Below are 12,424 nucleotides of genomic sequence, written 5' to 3'. Positions count from 1 at the left end.
ATGATTTAACAGATTATAAATTTGTCGATGAAAAAAAAAAATTTCTAGCAGAAAATAAAAAAAAATACGTAAAAGAGTTACCAAATATATAGTAAATTTTTAATAATTATACTAAATAACACATTATTTGTTAGTTTTAGATATAAGGATATTATATAAGGGTATTATAGACAGTTTGAGATGTGTACTAAGTTTAACATCGAAATAAAAAATTAGATAATGAGTGTATTAAAACAATGATGAATGTGTATTAAGAGATTATGAACGTGTATTTAAAATTTCAATGAGAGGAAAAACAAACAGGAAATCTCAACTCTCACAGTACACAAGCTTTGGCTCTAAGTTTCTACTCTCCCTTCATTTCCGATTTCATTCTCCGACTGAGCTCTCTGAATTTTGATCCCTCGATCTCCGGTGAGCTCACTCTTTCCTTCTTTCTTCTCTCAACTCTATCTGTCCTCTCATTTACATCACTCATTTTTAATTTCACAACTATAATCATTGCATAAATCTGCATCAAATTTAGGGGTTAGGGTTCGCTTTTGAAGCTCAAAGACTCGAAATTGAGGACTGAAATTTGTTGATTTTACGCAGAAACTTTGAAGTTCTCACTCTCGAGCTCAGATCGCGATGCCTCCTGTTGGTCCCCGATCCGGCGATGCAATCTTCGCCAACGTCGAGCGCGTGGTAAGCTAAACCTTCACTGCAGACATTGCTTTTATCACTGAAATTAGGGTTTATTTTCGACATTTGATTTCGGAAATTGAATTGGTTGCAGAATGCGGAGCTGTTTACGTTGACCTATGGTGCCATTGTGCGCCAGCTGCTCACTGATCTTGAGGAGGTTGAAGAGGTCAACAAGCAGCTTGATCAGATGTAATTTCTTTTCGGTTTCGTTCTCTTTAATGGCTTTAGTGTTGCATTTGCTTGATTGTGAATTGAAAATGTGTTTATAGTGATTGCAATTCTTATTTGTGTGTACAATCTTTGATGGAAGAATAGTTTTAGGCGTTGTTCTGTTTAGCTGATGAATCAACCATTTGGTTGCGTTTCAGGGGGTATAATATTGGGATTCGCCTAATTGATGAGTTTCTGGCAAAGTCTAATGTTTCTAGATGCGTCGACTTTAAGGAGACAGCTGAAGTAATTGCAAAGGTTTGTCTTTAATATCTATGCGGTTGCTTTGATGAAAAAAAAAATATCCTGTTTCCTTGAGTGTTTAAACCAGGCATACTTTTTCTGTCTGTGCTGTGTCTATGTTACAAGAATCTCTCTCCAGTGAGTCCACTATCACCTGTGCTGTTTGTTCCATTTCTAATTCACTAACCATAGTTATCTCAACAAATTGATAACATCATGTTTCCGTAAACACTAATTAAGTTCTAAACTACTCATTTTGTCGGACCTCTGCTGGAGGGTCACAGAGGAGCATTGCCGACCAAGATAATATGCAGTTAGTAAATAGGGGGGCCAGTATATATACAGAGATATAGTGGTGATGCTTTGCGGCTCCCCTTGTAGCATTGCCAACCAAGATAATATGTAGTTAGTAAATACCGGGGTCAGTATATATACAGTGATATAATGGTGATGCTTTGCGGTTCCCCTTGTAGCTAGTTTAGTTTCCGTTTCAAGACACAGGTTGCTGCAATGTTGTCAACCACTCATGAATGGAAGCACACTATTGGGGTTATAGAAATCACATTTAGGGAGTGAAAAAATAAAGTGTATTAGTTGGCATAAGAAAAGAGCTTGTTGAGGCACTTTGGTTGGTATTATACAGTTCTTACCTCACCCTCTTTTGGGACCACACTTAGTGCAGGAGGTGGGTTCATTTCTGACCTCATCTGTTGCAGAAAACATGTTTCAGTAATGAGTCCTGCTGAATGAGCATCCATATGATCGAAACCAAATCCATTCATTTCATCTTTGTGACTTAGCTTGGGTAATCTTGCTTTGAGATTATGATTGGCAGTTAGGCCTCCTGCAGACTGTTCTCCCAGTGTTTCAGCAAGTTGTTAAGGTAGCTTGGTAAATTTATGAAAAAACAAACCTGCGCATCATCCCCCTAGAGTTAGGTTAAATTTATGAGAACAACTACTTGGATTCCCACTCCCTGATAGGTGATGTACACAACTGCCAATGGTGAGTCCATACTCACTCTTCCCTCTAGGACCCTCTTGAATCTCACACCTTTCTGTTAGCAAAATGAGTTGTGACTTAACTATTTATATCATTAATTACATGTGACAAACTCTCATGCCATAGCGAGTGTAAACTAGGTGAGTTTGGAGTTTGATTACAAAGTTTGCACCTTATTTTTCCATCTTCAACTCTTTTACATACTTGTGAGAAAGGTCTTTCTTAGACATATCATACATAAAGATATTTGGTTGGATTGAAAAAGTTCTGGAGAGTTGATGATTACAAAGTGCTACTGCCTGACAGATAAGTGCTGTGTGTTGATGAAGGGGTTTAGGTCTGATACTCTGTTGTGATGGGGAAATCAACATGAAAGTTGAGCAGTTTTTCTTTTCTTGTTGCTATGATAGGCAGCAGTGTCTTGCTGTAGTTTCACTGTATTTTGGATCTGGTTTGTTTGTCAATACATTGTCTTTGCTGTATGGCCTTCATGTTTCACTAGATCTAAAACTTTAACGACATACTCTTTTTTAATTTTTTCTTATTGCATATTCCTTTTACTGCTTACCTGCAATATTTTGAGGTAGGCATTTGTACATAATAATTCTCTCAATCCTTTGGTTCAGATTGGCTTCAAAATGTTCTTGGGGGTCACTGCATCTGTTACAAATTGGGATGCTGATGGAACATGCTGCAGTATTGTTCTGGAGGACAATCCGCTAGTTGACTTTGTTGAGCTTCCAGATACTTGTCAGGGACTTTACTATTGCAACATCTTAAGTGGAGTCGTAAGAGGTGCCTTAGAAATGGTGAGTTGTACTTGTAGCCTCATCTACTGCTCTAATTTTCCAAATGTCTGCTTAATATTAATTTCTGCCTTGAGATTTTTAATCAGTGGTTATATGTCTATATCATAGGAAACAAATTGCTGTACTTTTAAGTAGCTCATTGGTTATTTTGACAACACATTGGTTTCAACTTTCAACCTTGGTCTTTGAATTAAAGTGTTAGTTCCTTCCCCTGCATAAGAGGAAGCGACCAGCTAGCTCACCTTCCAAAATCTTTATATGTATGATATTGCAGTAGTTTTATTGCCTACACAATTCGAGCACATTGATCTTTTAGCTTCGGACAATTAGTTTACAGTAAATTGCTGATGTACCACATGTACTATGGGGGTGTGTACCAGCCGGAATTGTTTTTTGCAGCTTTTTAGTGTTGCAATCCACCACCTCCTTTAAATTGCAACCAACCATCCTTATAACTTGGCATCTACTGTGTTTGTGAGATCATCGCCAAAGACATTTCCATTCATTTCTTCCTAGCAAAAAGATTCTCTCCATCAAGCCTTCAGTGCCACTATGAGTACTCTTCCTCCTTCAAGCAAAAACGAATTTGAAAATTAATAGGATTATTATCTTGTGTTTTATTTTGGAATTCAGATCACCGGGGTATTCAATGCCTGAACTTGCAAATCATCAAATTGGTACCCAGACTCAAAAGACACTAGAAACAAGTACACCAACCCTTCCCCCGCCCCCCGAGTCTAACTTCTCCAATACATACGTGAAAGGATTGGAAGCTTGCCCCTTTTTCCTGAAGGAATAAAATCTACTTTCTATTCACTTAACAACTTGTGTAGTATCTAAAAGAAACCTTTAGTAAAACTGTAGCTTGGGGGGTGGGGGGTTTCATGGTTTCTTTATGAGTGAAGGTTACTTTCTGATGAGATTTTTGAAAACTGAACAAAGTTAAGAGGGTGGTCGAAAGGCTAAAGTTACTTTGAGGTGATAGACATGTTTTCTCTTGCTCTTTCTTGCCTTATAGTTTTGCTACATTTGTTTCATTATCAGGTGTCTATGAAAACTGAAATCACCTGGATCCGGGATATGCTTCGAGGTGATGATGCATTCGAGTTGCAAGTGAAACTCCTGAAGCAAGTTCCAGAGGAGTACCCGTACAAAGATGATGAGTAAAATGTTTGCTATATGTACACAGTTATGATATTTGGCCCCCTTCTCTCCTTGAAAATGTTACAACTTTTTCCTCTTTTCCGGACACATGTGTACAACATTAAATAGGCAACTTCATTTTGTTAGTCACTACACTTTCCATTTTTCTATTGGTTCTGAGCCTTTCGTTCTTGTCTGGGGTTGGTAATTAGTACTTAGAAGTTAGAAGACTGAATGCTCTTGTGTTGGCCCAAATAAATGCATCGATGTTTTGGGTTAAACTGGTTGAATTCCCAGTGATTTGATCTATATGTTTTATTTGTGGAGATATATATATTTTGACCGGGAGAATTGCAGACATGGTTGCCTTCATCTATTTGGGATATAGATGCAATGGGGAATACTATAACAGGGGTGCTGAAGTTGAGCTACAGAGTTAGCCTCTTGGCTTGCAGACCCGATTATCAGGGCGGGTCCTGAAGGATCCAAGGCCCAGTGTGGATTTTTTCGGGGTTCCAAACCTAGTCAAGTGTAATGTTATGAGGCTCATCCTCACGCCTGAATTTTTTTTATTGATATGCTAAAACATGATACAATGGAAGGACATAAAACCATTACCTCCGAAAAAAAAGGAAATACAAGGATTACAATAAACACATATAAAAAATTGTTTATGAGAATGCACCATTTACTCAAATGCAGATATTCTGAAACGTTCATTAAAATGCCATATGCTTTAGAATCTCATTTCCAACTTTGTCTTCCACATGCTTGTTGACTGGTTCTATCAACTAAGTTCACATATTCAAATTTCTCAATCAATTTCCACTCATTTGCATAGTTAAATATTCACAGTATAGAACAATTTAAATAGAACAGCAGCTTAATGTCTCAACAAAAGCTTCACAAGTCATTGCACATTCCAAATTCTACCTATATAAATGGTTTAGAGTGGCTTTAAACTATTAGTTTTAGAAACATAAAATTCACTCTATCAAAACCAAGGTCCCAAGCACAAAACCAAATTCTAATCTTCTCTGCAAAAACATAAGAACAATTTTATAAGCACAATTTTATATATGAATTTCATATATCTCAGATGCATGATTTCAGAAAAGAAAAAATGAAGGGAGATTCGAAGCAACCTTTCTCAACCCAAAAAGAAGAATTCGAAGATGTGATATTCATAGTAACCTTATGTTCAGTCTTTAAAAACTAGATTGTGAGAGAGGAGATGTGAAATTGAGAGAGGATGAAAAATTTCTAAAGATCATGAGTAATTTATAAAGAGACCAGACAAAAAAATTTGGTTCCGGAGAACATCAATCTCCAATCAAGCTCATTTATTGTTGCAATGGGTATTTGAATTTGGGAGAAGAATCAGAAGATTAAGAGTTTGAGAGAGAAGAAGAGACTGGAACAAATGAATAATAAAAATATATATATATATATATATTAATTACACCTATATATATAAAAAATGAAAAAAAAAATGCCCCTTCAGCCTTGGGCCCTGGGCCCCGGTGCTAGCGCACTGCCAGCACTGGCCAGGACCAGGCATGCTAATTATTGTCAATTCCTCTAATAACTATTGTGTGGTAATAAACTGGTAAAGCATGGGAATAGTATGGTTTTAACCTTAAACTAAGTGTGCTCATGGGTAAATAGTGTGGTCTTTATCATATGGGTAAATTCTTCCTATGGTACATGAGGTATAGTAAATTGGATAGTATTGAGGTATTTTCTTAGGGAAGTGAAATCCACATTTCCCAACGTTGTGTTTGGATGTGGGGAAATTCCTTAGAATTTAATTAAAAGTATGGGTTTCATAATTCATAAAAGTCAATTCCTTTGTTTGACATTATTAGATAGAGAATTTTAAATTTTGATGGAATTGAAAACGAAGGAATTTATATTAAATTCCTCACTTGAATTCGACCAAAAATAGATGTTATTTACAAATTCCTTTGCAGGATTCAATTTTCATTTCTAAAACAAGGCTTTTTAAAATTTTATTTTTTTATATTTCTTTTAAACGATCTTAATCAATCACACACTTTAAATCTCAAATATACATAACCAAACAATAGAAATTGCAATTAACGGAATTTCAATTGATAGATATCTAAATTCTATCATTTCAGAATTCGTCAAGAATTAAAAAAACTCTCATCCAAATTGTAATCCACACTTTTAGTCATCATTTTTATAAGAAGATAAAAGTTAAGTCACTAAGACAACATCTAAGTTATCAAAAATGGAAAGTGGGAGTGTGGATTACAATTTGGGGAGTGTAGATTTCATTTCCCTTTTCTTACTTTATTAGTTTCCAAAAAACAAGATTTTTTCGATTTTGATATTCAATTCGTTTAAATTTTTTTATGTTTTGTTCATTTAACATACGTATTTTTCAAATTTATGTATGCTTTGGTGATTTTTCTTACTTTATATATCGGCCTAGTAAAATTTGAGGGATGGGTATATCAGTATATGATCCTTTACATGTAAGACCTATTGCTCACGCAATCAACAGGTTGACCATAGGGAATATGCAGTTAATACTATTCATTGGATCATTGCTAAATCAAACAGATGGGAATTCAACCAATTAAGCTCAAATTCATGGAATCAAATCAAAGAATTAAATCTGATTTTTAACAGTTTCGATCTGCATTAATTCTGAATATCTTCATATGCATGTATATAACAGTTTCGACCTACGTACAGTTCTTGAAAATTACTTCTACCTTCAAAATTCGTCTCCACATTTCTCATGGATTTCGAACCTCCATTGCAAGAAGCATGCAAGGACTTCTTAGAAAATGCCCCAATAATTGACAAATTTCCAGAGGTTGAGGAATGTGAGCTACCTGTGATCGATCTTAGCCATCTGGATTCTGATCACGTAAACAGAGACGAGTGTATGAACAAGATTGTTCAAGCTGCAAGCCAGTGGGGCTTCTTTCTTGTTGTGAATCATAGGATTCGACCACAAGTTCTGAACAACATACAAGATGAGCAAAAGAAGGTGTTTCATCAGCCTTTCGACAAAAAGAAAGAACAAACATATTTGAACTTACCTGCCTGTAGTTATCGTTTGGGAATCCAGAAGCTGCTTGTCTCCAACAGTTCGCATGGGAGGAAGCCTTTCATATGTCTATGGCCAACGTTCCAGGGATTAATGAACAACACCAGAGTCTTAGGTATGAACTTTTTACACTTTGCAATTTCAATTGTATAGTATATATTATAAAGATCATAACCACGCAAATAATTATTGCATATATAATCAATTTCTTAAAAAGGATAATAATAACAAGTAAATGAAAGAGCAACAAATCATTCAATCGCCGACCTGATGATACTGCTCGCTCATTAGATCCAGTTTATTGCTACACAAATTAGATAGACAGCTTCATAACTCAAATGCATGCATGCAGTATAACAGCATATGTGCAGCAATCTATGCATATAGTTTTAGGGTTTGGCTGCTGTACGGTACCGCATAGTACGCACTAGACCGTGAACCGTCAGATCATTCAGCAATTCTAAAATCAAGACGATCTAACAGTTCACGGCATACCATGTGGTAACGCATAACATAAATTCCCATATACTTATATTTCATCTTATCATTATTATTTATTTTCTTTATCTTTTGTTTTTTGTTGTGATTTGTTTTCTATCACTACATTTCATCAGGTCGGCAATTGAAAGCACACGGGAAGCGTGCGTTTCATTTAGCTGAAAGCTTAGCTGAAATTTTAGCCCAGCCTTTGGGTCTTGAATCAACCTATATTAAGGATCACTTTCCACCAGAAACCAGTTTTCTTCGACTAAACAGATACGCTCCCTGTCCATTTTCTTCCCAAGTCTTCGGCTTCTTCCCTCACACAGATAGCGATTTACTAACAATAGTTCACCAAGACCAAGTAGGTGGTTTAGAATTGTTTAAAGATGGAAGATGGGTTGGAATAAAGCCTAATTCTAAAGCTCTGGTTGTCAACGTTGGGGATCTGTTTGAGGTATAATCTTCGCATCAATGGAGTTTCATTTGTAGATTTTTACCTGTTTTTTTTTTTTTTATATGACTTCTACGTACGAATGTTCAAATTAGGTTTTAATCTGATTGCTGTATATGGTTTGGCTCTTGATAGCATAATCCAACTTAAACCCTAAGGTCATGAGTCCCTACGATTTCGGTCGTCTTATGACAAAATTAAACATATGCATTTCTAATAGATCCATTTATGTACTTCTGTACGTGTTATATGATCTAACAAGTCCAGACATGTTCTTGTTTGTTATATGATCTAAGCAGGCCTTGAGCAATGGTGTTTACAAGAGCATCAAGCACAGGGTGAGGGCCAATGAAAAAGTTGAAAGGTTTTCAGTGGCATTTTTCTTCTGCCCCACCATGGATACCGTGATACAGAGTTGCAGTACTACTGAACCAGCTGTGTATAAGAGCTTCACTTTTCAGGAATATAAAGAGCAAATGCAAAAGGATGTTCACGAGCTAGGAGATAAAGTAGGGCTCTCCAGATTTTTCCTTTGACGAAATCTCTTCTGAGTTCTGAATCTGATAACCAAGCCGGCAAGCATGTTCGCATCAGTCTCTATACTTGCCTATACTTGGGCTGGTTTATATTTCCTTTACTTGGTTGTGGCACTTGAGTTTCGGTTTTAATAAGCTTTTCCATTTTGGACTTTCTTTAGTTTTAATTCGAGCTCTTATGTTGTAGATTGAGTCTTTAAAAAGTGATAAAACATAAGCCATCAAAATAATAAAAATAATTGATGCATGAGAAGTGTTCCTGATCGTTTATTTGGACATTTTACCTTTTCTGAGCAGTATGGTTTCTAAAAGAGTTGTAAGTCTACTTAATTTGTGTGTTAGTGTGGATTGATGGAGTGGTGTTACAGGTGCATCTTGTTATGAACCAGCTACGTCACATGTGGGGTACAATTTAATCCTTATACAATCTCTTGGTTGAATCAGTGTGCTATTGATTTGAATTTGGAGGATTTTAGTCAGTTGGTTTTTATTCTATGGAATATATGGAAAGAACGAAATGAAAGGTTATGGAACCAGAAGAATATGGGGGCATATGAGGTTTGCATGCTGCTAAAGTTAAAGACAATGAATTTAGAGTTCATAGTAGTAGAAGTGTAGAACGAATCAGAAATAGAAGTGTGGTGGATGTTAAATGGATTGCACCTCCTGTAGGGATTTGGAAAATACATGCGGATGGTGCATTCTCTCGTTCAACTAGATTAGAAGGTGTTGGCATTGTGATTAGGGACTCTTTTGGCAATATGGCCGCACGTGGAGCAGTGCCTTTAAGAGGAATTCTGTCAGCTGAGAACAATAGGGGAGGCACGTTGCTAGGACTTATTGGTTCCTGTGCCCCACTAAATATATATGTTTTTGTATGTCATATCTTGTTGGTGCAGTGTAATGGAATTTGTGTTTTACAACAAAGTTTAGGTACCAGGTCCTAAGTTCGATCCTTCACCCAGACACATGCACAGCTTTCATGGCTTTACGTTAACTAAAATTGGGGATACCATTCCGAAACCCTAGGTTTCGTGAGAAGGGCGGCGGTAATCCTGTCTGCAACAAGGCGCCTCCTGTGCCAGCTCAGAATTCCGGCATCATTGGGTGTGTGGTGTGGTGGTTTTCTCCATCTTTAGTGCTAGCATGTTGGACCATCGACGCGGCGTGTTTCTCTAGGCAAGTGGCGAAGAGGAAATTGAACTTGGCTCTTGATCTCGATATTCGTTGTTGGGAGGCGATCTTCTGGTTGGAGACGTAGGCCTGTCATTGTAGATTCTCAGTGGGTTGGATTTCAGTTACCGGGCTTGGTATTTTCCTGGCCTACAGAGAAAGAGAGGAAGGGAGAAGATGGACCTAGAGTTCTTTGGTTCCTGGGCTGCAGGGCCTTTGGACCTTTCCTTCTTTTTTCTTATTTCCCTTGTGGTTTGGGCCTCTATGATAACATATTCTTTATATGATCAAGCAACCTCTCTTTCTTTACATCAATGAAAGGTACACCGTTTTGAGGTCTAAGACTTGAATCGTTGAGAGTTGAGATGTTGCTAGGTTTTGGAAGGTTATTTTGCTTTTTAGTGATTCATATCCACTTTTTTGGATGTAGTTTTGAGGTTGCTTTTCAAATCTTAGATGTAGTTTGATTTAGCTTATTGTTATGTGTTTTTATGGTCTTCAGACTGTTCTTGGTATCTTCATAACGACTATTTTGGTCGTCACGATCTCTGACCAAGGGATTTATCTCATTTTCTACTAAAAAAACGTTAAGTTTATTTAATCACATACTATATATTTTGAAGATCGATAAAAATTTTGTTTTTTTTTTGTTTTCTATTTTTTTTCTAGAAATTTTAATAAACTTTCATCTTCAATAAAATTTGAGCATTTTTTTCTTCAAAGGTGTTTTTTTTTTCTTCTATAGAGTTTCAATATGGTGTGAGTGCCCCATTTATAATCAAATCCTGGCTCTGTCATTGGCCGAGCAAGTTGAGCTTATGGCCGACATGTACGCACTGTGGATTTTGCGAATGAGCATGGTTTTTCGATCACCAGTAATTCTAGAAACTGATCGATGAGCAGCTAGTCCAACAACAACTATCTGAAACTCATATGCCGGTCCTAACTAGGAAGAATTTATGAGGATCTTTGGATAAAGATGCAATATCAGGGAACTCTATGGAAAGCCTGCTATGCTAGCAAAATAAGTAACACATTAGCACATACTAGCTACGTATGCGATCACTTTAGTTTTTGGTGAATTATTTTTAAGGAGTACGTGTAAATTTCATTTCTATTCTTTTTATCTATTAATCTACCTTTTCTCTAAGTCAAGTCTGTTCTCTACGTTGTAATCGCAGCTGTTTCTGCAAGATCCCGTAGACCTCGTAGAAGCTCTTTGGCGTGATCTTTGCCCTTGATTGCCGTTGACTAGCTATCTGGAAGAGGAGATTGACCGGGAGTTTTCGGTCTTTCTCTCTCCGATGATTAAGTCAGTTATATGGTAGGTATAATATTTAATGCTAGGAGATTTCTTACCGTTTTGGTTGACTTCATCATTGTATTTATAGCCCCGCGTTGACTTATATCTTGCCTGTTATTCGATGTGGGACAAATATGCTACTGAGGTCTGTTTGTTTGGCCTTATGTAGGATGTCTCCTTCCCAGCCCAGACTGCTACAACCTCTAGGATGAGGCCTACTCGGTCTACCCCACGTTGGGCTTCTGGTAGCATCGTGGGCCAGGGGAGATATTTATCGACTACCGATTACGAGTCCCCCAAGTTCAGTTCAAGACACGTCTTGAGTGGGGACTTGAAGAAATGGCCCGCGATTTGTCGAATTACCAACGGGTACCCGTTCCTAGTCCCCCCAAGTTCGTACTCAGGATATGTTTAAACGGGTTGTTATTACAATGAACGAAGGTAGCGAGCCTTTCCATATCATGTGTTCTTGCTCGAGGGCGAGGTATTTTCCCCATGTGGGTTATCAGGCCACTATTCTAGGGTGGTATGTACGTCTCCTGTTGGTTCTTGCTCGGGTATAAGGATTGTGAAACAGTTGTACGTTTCTTCCCGTTAGTTCTTATCCGGGACTTACAATTTCATGTTTCTCCGGGTCTTATTACTTTCAACGTGATATTCCTGCTGGTTTTATTGGTGGGTCTTGCCTGGTCTCCCTCTCGGTAATTATTCCCCAGGAGCTCTGGGACGTCTGCAACGACCCTCGTTGGTTTGTACAAGACTTCTATCAAGGGCTTTCGGTCTCGGAGAGTTGGATATGGGATCTCGAGCTTTGACACTGGGTTGGTGGTGGTCTGTCAGAACATTAATTGCATGTTCGCCAGATGGCACTATTGGGGGGGGGGGGGGGGAATGAAGGGACATGCATTGGGAATGAAGGGACGTGCAATTAATGCACGTCATTTCAATCCTCTCTTCTTCAAGAAGTTACCTCGTAGTGGGGCACGTGTTACGATCCTACGGTGGGTCACGACGGCTCCGATTTCCTCATTTTTAGTAAACATTTTTTTTTAATACGCTTGGGGGAGAACTGAGGCGTTTTCCCCCCATTTTGTATATATGCTCGGTCTCTCCCTCCCACTCTTCCTCTGTCTTCTGTTTCATTCCTCTTCTGTTCTCTCCTTTCTTTCGCTTGCTCTTTGCGTTCTTTATTTTCTTTGTTTTCTTCTTCGTTTGCTTCTCTACATTCTCTGGTCTGCGTGAAAACCAAGCTTGGGATTTCGAAAAGGGTTTAGAAGAAGGAAGACCCATCTTTTG

The 12,424-nt window shown here is 37.7% G+C and overlaps 2 protein-coding genes across 2 annotated transcripts; both read left to right on the top strand.

Moving 5' to 3' along the window:
• Window positions 1-245: 245 nt before the first annotated feature.
• On the top strand, window positions 246-4,375 carry LOC101297811 (trafficking protein particle complex subunit 3-like). The gene is made up of 6 exons (XM_004294298.1): window positions 246-414; window positions 595-687; window positions 779-876; window positions 1,056-1,155; window positions 2,769-2,951; window positions 3,996-4,375. The coding sequence occupies exons 2-6, from the start codon at window positions 631-633 to the stop codon at window positions 4,116-4,118; spliced, it is 561 nt and encodes a 186-aa protein (XP_004294346.1). The 5' UTR covers window positions 246-414; window positions 595-630; the 3' UTR covers window positions 4,119-4,375.
• Window positions 4,376-6,867: 2,492 nt separating this feature from the next.
• Window positions 6,868-11,543, top strand: LOC101314932 (gibberellin 2-beta-dioxygenase 8-like). The gene is made up of 5 exons (XM_004295748.1): window positions 6,868-7,297; window positions 7,797-8,119; window positions 8,416-8,625; window positions 9,097-9,210; window positions 11,298-11,543. Exons 1-5 carry the CDS (start codon window positions 6,868-6,870, stop codon window positions 11,541-11,543), a joined length of 1,323 nt encoding a protein of 440 aa, XP_004295796.1.
• Window positions 11,544-12,424: the final 881 nt, after the last annotated feature.

This window comes from Fragaria vesca, linkage group LG3 (genome assembly GCF_000184155.1).
Source record: "Fragaria vesca subsp. vesca linkage group LG3, FraVesHawaii_1.0, whole genome shotgun sequence".
NCBI classification, from domain to species: domain Eukaryota; kingdom Viridiplantae; phylum Streptophyta; class Magnoliopsida; order Rosales; family Rosaceae; genus Fragaria; species Fragaria vesca.
This window is presented reverse-complemented; position numbering and strand designations above follow the sequence as displayed.

Bases quoted from the DNA above. Each gene is read 5' to 3' on its own strand.
- LOC101297811 (XM_004294298.1), top strand. From the start codon at position 631: ATGCCTCCTGTTGGTCCCCGATCCGGCGATGCAATCTTCGCCAACGTC. The intron at 688-778 runs GTAAGCTAAACC...AATTGGTTGCAG, and splicing joins TCGCCAACGTCGAGCGCGTG to AATGCGGAGCTGTTTACGTT. The intron at 2,952-3,995 runs GTGAGTTGTACT...TTTCATTATCAG, and splicing joins TAAGAGGTGCCTTAGAAATG to GTGTCTATGAAAACTGAAAT.
- LOC101314932 (XM_004295748.1), top strand. From the start codon at position 6,868: ATGGATTTCGAACCTCCATTGCAAGAAGCATGCAAGGACTTCTTAGAA. The intron at 7,298-7,796 runs GTATGAACTTTT...ACATTTCATCAG, and splicing joins GAACAACACCAGAGTCTTAG to GTCGGCAATTGAAAGCACAC. The intron at 8,626-9,096 runs GTAGGGCTCTCC...TGGTTGAATCAG, and splicing joins TTCACGAGCTAGGAGATAAA to TGTGCTATTGATTTGAATTT.